This window comes from Cherax quadricarinatus, chromosome 41 (genome assembly GCF_038502225.1).
Source record: "Cherax quadricarinatus isolate ZL_2023a chromosome 41, ASM3850222v1, whole genome shotgun sequence".
Lineage (NCBI taxonomy): Eukaryota > Metazoa > Arthropoda > Malacostraca > Decapoda > Parastacidae > Cherax > Cherax quadricarinatus.
In genome coordinates this window covers 8,171,694-8,177,948 of record NC_091332.1, presented here as the reverse complement: position 1 = coordinate 8,177,948, position 6,255 = coordinate 8,171,694, and the positions used below count along the sequence as shown (strand labels likewise).

The 6,255-nt window shown below is 38.6% G+C and overlaps 1 protein-coding gene across 3 annotated transcripts in view; it reads left to right on the top strand.

The window, feature by feature from the left end:
* The first annotated feature begins 3,765 nt into the window (after positions 1 to 3,765).
* Positions 3,766 to 6,255, top strand: part of LOC128695758 (vitellogenin-like) — a 36,647-nt gene continuing 34,157 nt past the window's right edge. For all 3 annotated transcript variants that reach the window (XM_070092964.1, XM_070092961.1, XM_070092962.1), the window contains exon 1: positions 3,766 to 3,919. In XM_070092964.1, coding sequence (XP_069949065.1) covers positions 3,823 to 3,919 — 97 coding nt within the window. In that variant the 5' untranslated portion in view covers positions 3,766 to 3,822. The remainder of the gene's footprint in view (positions 3,920 to 6,255) is intronic.

Here is a 6,255-nt window from a genome sequence, read left to right as displayed (position 1 = left end):
GTGGTGGTTGTAGTGGTGGTGCTGGTGGTGGTCGTAGTGGTGGTGGTTGTAGTGGTAGTGGTCGTAGTTGTGGTGGTTATAGTGGTGGTGGTGGTGGTTGTAGTGGTGGTGGTTGTAGTGGTAGTGGTTGTAGTGGTGGTGGTTGTAGTGGTGGTGGTAGTATTAATGGTACTAATAGTGGCAGTGGTGGGGATGATTGTTTCCTGACATCGTCAGCCACGATAGCAGCTACAGTTGCTGACGCCATGAGAGGCTCACAGGATCACCAGGAAAGCACATTTTTCACAACCGACACTGTTTTGAAGACGAATGTAACAGTTGCTAAATTATTATTATTATAATAAAAAAAACGCTAAACTTACTAGGGTCATTCAGCAACAGCTGCTACAGGTGTGATACACACACACAGGCCAAATGTCTATCGACAAGTACCTTTGTAAACTAATTCACGAGAAGGAATAGAAAACTATATCATATGCGAATAATGAAAAAAAATCTTAAGTAATATAAATGATTGAAAATAACCAAGTCTAGGATGACTTCGATAAAATAGTGATGGTTTAACGAAGGAATTTTACGTAGATGAACACCGTGCAAAGGAGATGGGAGAAAAGCAAATCAAGTGATATGAGACTGTAGGCTATGACAAAATATTGAAAGTATCATAACTCTGTATCTACGAACAGGTAATTACTAATAGGTAATTACACACTTTAGGTGGTCCCAGTACGGAGCTCACAATTGCGTATTGTCTTAACTGCTACGTAGCATTTAAGAAGGCCAGTTCTTAAGACACATACGAATGTGTTATAAGGGAAAATTGAGCACTTATAATAAACTTAGAACATTTGTGATGGCACTGAAGTTTGTCTATTTTACTAAGTATATACCTGTGTCTAGTACTCTTGAGAACGTCAACAACAACATATTTTTGTATCTATACTCTTGTTATGGTTGACACTATATCAATTACCTCATACGTCAGAACAACAAATAAATTTCAAGGTCTAATAATAACAAAAAGCCTTAATCATTACCCTGAGAAGTGTAACAATAACACAAAAAGAAACTTCGTTACAGTGAAAAATCAGCAAACCTCATGTAGTGACCGACTATCTTGGTAAGCAGGGGTTACCTTGAGAGGGCCTGGGAACACATGCTGGGTCATGCCTTACCTCGGCTCTATCAGCACACACTATCCACACCCCTGGTCAGCATGGATGTAACACTCTAAATACACTAGCACACACACTACCTAAATCTCTGGTCAACGTAGGTGTAGCACTTGTGAATAAATGATTTACAGAACTGGCACCTTGATAAATGAGACACTTTTGCAACATTTGGGTATCTTTATTCTGGAAACGTTTCGCCACACAATGACTTCTTCAGTCCAATGTATTGGACTAAAGAAATCACTGTGGGGCGAAACGTTTCCAGAATAAAGATACCCAAATTTTGCAAAAGTGTCTCATTTATCAAGGTGTAGGCTGTATAGCCCTTGTGGCTTAGCGCTTCTTTTTGATTATAATAATAAAAATATCAAGGTGTAGCACGCTAGGTACAACAGCACGCACTACCTACATCCCTGGTCAACATAGGTGTAGCACTGTAGGTACACCAGCACACACGACCTATACCCTAGTCAAGTGTAGCACTGTAGGTACACCAACACACACACACACGACCTATACCCTGGTCAAGCGTAGCACTGTAGGTACACCAGCACGCACACGACCTATACCCTGGTCAAGTGTAGCACTGTAGGTACACCAGCACGCACACGACCTATACCCTGGTCAAGTGTAGCACTGTAGGTACACCAACACACACGACCTATACCCTGGTCAAGTGTAGCACTGTAGGTACACCAGCACGCACACCACCTATACCCTGGTCAAGTGTAGCACTGTAGGTACACCAGCACGCACACGACCTATACCCTAGTCAAGTGTAGCACTGTAGGTACACCAGCACGCACACGACCTATACCCAAGTCAAGTGTAGCACTGTAGGTACACCAACACACACACGACCTATACCCTGGTCAAGTGTAGCACTGTAGGTACACCAGCACGCACACGACCTATACCCTAGTCAAGTGTAGCACTGTAGGTACACCAGCATACACACGACCTATACACTGGTCAAGTGTAGCACTGTAGGTACACCAGCACACACACTACCTATACCCTGGTCAAGTGTAGTACAGTAGGGATACCAGCACACACGACCTGCACTCCGGGTCAATGGTGTTACATTGTAGGTACACAACACCTTTCCTGTAGGCAGGAGCCCTTCTTGTAGTAGTGGGAGATCCTTCCAGAGATGTTCATAAACCCGTTTAAAAGCTCTTGTAACCTGGTCTTCCATTATTATGAAATCTAAAGGAGGCTTCGTAAAACACTTATTTCCAAAGTATAACTGAATGGGAACATTTTTTTTTAATATGTGTCACTATTCCCCCAAAATATAAATTCATGTAGTTTTAATCACCGTATAGGTAGTTATATATTATGTACAGAATAATATGTATATGAGTTTACTTCTCATGCTAAACTGATTTTCATTCACACGTTATTAAAGATGTGATAAATTTGGAGGCTACTGTATGTATACTCGTATATGCATTGTACAATACACAATCATCTAACGAAAATAAATATAACGTATTACTAATCATTAAAAGGCATAAAATTTACGTAACTTTTTTATAATAAGAATCAGGCGCTAAACACGCATGGGTCACGCATCAGTACTGATGGACCTGTTTATTTTAGCCATGAGAAGACAGCGTCGTGTAGCCTCGTATATTTAACACTGACACAGGCGTATTGCCTTGTAATGATATAAATCCTAAGTTTATCACATATCAGTGTAAGTTCGTGGGGAGAGACGTCCAGTATTGTTGACATGTGTGAATCACTTGACTTAAATCACCTGATGCAAAACTTTATCCACCCATCGTTGAACATCCATTGATTTTCAACGCATTAAATAACGAAGGATAACTATTCCTATCTTTGTACAATGAATAATATTCTTCACAAAAGCTAACATTATGTTGACTCACTCTCATACTACAAAAAAAAAAAAATTAAGTCGATTTTATATATTTGATGTGCTCCTGAATTTATTGTTTTTCGCAACTAATAAACCAGCGAAAGAGTAAATGCACCGAGAGATGCATATTTCTGTGTATATATGCTGAGATGAAGAATTAGACACATGAGCAACATCTGGGTATCTTTATTTGTAGAGTTTCGCCATCCAGTGGCTTTATCAATACAAATTCCAGGATATAATGGGAAGAGTGTAGAACAGTATACAAAAGACGAAGTAATCAGTCCCTCATCCTTGAATTTGGATTAATAAAACCAATGGATGGCGAAACAAGATGAAGAAGTAGACACATGTATCGACAAGAAGTATCGACAAGATGAAGAATCGACAAGATTAAGAATTAGACACTTGTTACACAAGTGTCTAATTCTTCATCTTGTCGATACAGTATACCATTCATGTACATATATACTGAGAGTTTACTTTAATTCCTATTTTAGGGATTAAAGTATTATTGACTAGTGGTGTACATTGTAATACATTTGACCCATTGCAGTCGACAGACTAAGTTTCCTAATCTTGCAGGGAGGTTCTCTTGAGAAATTGGAACCGTTTTCCCCACCCTTAGACCGAACCTGAATATTTTCCATTCTCGCAAGCGCTATCTTACCTCTGTGGGTTTAGCGATTTCCGTTAACATAATATTTCAAGCTGACATAAGCAGCAAGTGGCAGCACCTTGAGGTTACAAGACGGAGGGATGCTGGTGCTGAGGCAGTGTTGGTGTTGGTGTCGCACCGCCATGATCGTCACCGCAGCTCTTATTTTTCTCGCCCTAGTGGCGGGTATTTCTGCAGGTCAGTCTCACTAACCGTTATTTCAGACTGTTAGTCACATTACTGTCATTCTCACTTATGTATAGTTATCAATTTCCTGCGAAAAAAATAAATATTTTTCAAGTTTTGATGTCGAGACTGACGTTTCCGTCACCTATAGTCTCATCCTAGCCATTCAATTTTGTTCTCTTCGTTTATTCTCCCTACAGACCTCTTTTTCCTTCACTACATAAAGGGAACTCCCTTAACTTCATGCACACTTTAAGGCACCTCCTTTCCCTTCCCATGTTAATGAGCCTTCCCCTCCCTTCACATTTGTAAGGTATCTCCCAATTCCAGGGTACACTAAGGATCCTGACGCCTCTGTCTAAGACTACAGAAATTCAGAATTCGTGCCTTCATTCACATGAATTAATACCCAGTTAGTAACTGTCAGTTATTGCAATATATTGCACTTAACTTTTCTCCAGTCATCCACATCTGCCACGCCCTGGTTATGCTGTGGTAAACTATACCGATAGTATGTAATTTAAAGACAAAATATGGGTTATGCTTTTTTTTTTTGAAGATATTCCGTCCAACAATGACTTATCAATTTACACAGTGAATGATAAGGGATGTGTATTTACCGTAATACCCAGTGAACAAAACGTCTTCATAATAAAATAATATAACTTAACAATCTAAGAGATTCTAAATTTGGAATAAGTATCTGTATCGTCTAAAAGATTATTCATTTTATCTTAGTAATCAGTTTCTTTCAAAATTATTACTGCGTTTATTTTGTCTGCTTTAGTATGATACAAATTTTTATAACTAACAAGATTTTCATAAGACTAAAAAAACTTTTGAGGGCAATTGGGAATATTTTGTTTCATCATAAAACTATAAACCACCTCCTTACTTATATTAATTTCATCACAGGATAAATCAGTGGGTTTTTCTGTTACAAAAGTTGCAAAATATTTTTGTAACTTAGAAAAATGCACTGATTTATCCTGTGGTGAAATTAATATAAATAAGGGGGTGGTTTATAGTTCTATGATAAAACCAAATACTCCCAATTGCCCCTCCGAGATTTTGTAAGTCTTATGAAAATTTCATTTGTAACAAATTTGCATATTACTAAACCAGAAAAAGTAAAATGAATAATATTTTTGATTGACACAGATACTTATTCCAGACTTATAAAAAATCCCTTAGATTCTTTTAACAGTAATTTTACTAAAACAGTGAAACGACTACTGAAAGGCAAAGATGAACTAATTAAAAAAATTATGACCACCATTCTATTTTTAGCATATATATATGAATTAATAAAAACACACACAAACCAGGTAATCCAGCCAGATCCATTATTAGCCCCATAGGTTCAGATTCCAATATATTATCTAAATGGCTAGTAGATGTGTTGAGCCCAATTGTTGGTAAAATTTCTAACGTTAATGTTAAACATAAGATATATTTAGTTGATAAATTATTAAAGTCCACGATTGATTTAAATGATTACAATATGGTTAGTTTTGATGTTGCTTCTTTGTTTACAAAAGTTCCAGTTGGTGATTTATTAAATTTCCTATCCGAGAACTTATTAATTACGATTTACCATTCCTAGTATCTACAGTCACTGAACTTGTTTTAACTCTGTATGGTTGATGCAAAGTTTTTGCACTCAGAAGTTTTGTATGGCAGTGGGAAAAACTCTCACTTGACCTTAGCAATTTCCACACACGCAACACACACACACAACATACACACCACACAAACAGCACACCTATAGCACACACACACACAACACACACGTACAACACACATATACAACATACACCTACAACACACAACACACAACACACACAACACACACACAACACACACACACACACACAACACACACACACACACAACACACACAACACACACACAACACACACACACAACACACACACAACACACACACACAACACACACAACACGCACACAACACGCACACAACACAACAAACACACACACACACACACACACACACACACACACACACACACACACACACACACACACACACACACACACACACACACACACACACACAAACACACAGAAGCAGGAAGGCCAGGACGAATGAAGCCAAACTACAAGAAAGGGGACTACACAGGAATGAGGAACTACCTGAACGGGGTTCAGTGGGACAGAGAACTGGCAGGGAAGCCAGTTAATGAGATGATGGAATATTTAGCAACAAAATGCAAGGAGGCTGAGAGGTTTGTACCCAAGGGTAACAGGAATAATGAAAAAGCCAGGATGAGCCCATGGTTTACCCAAAGGTGCAGGGAGGCAAAAACCAAGTGTGCTAGGGAATG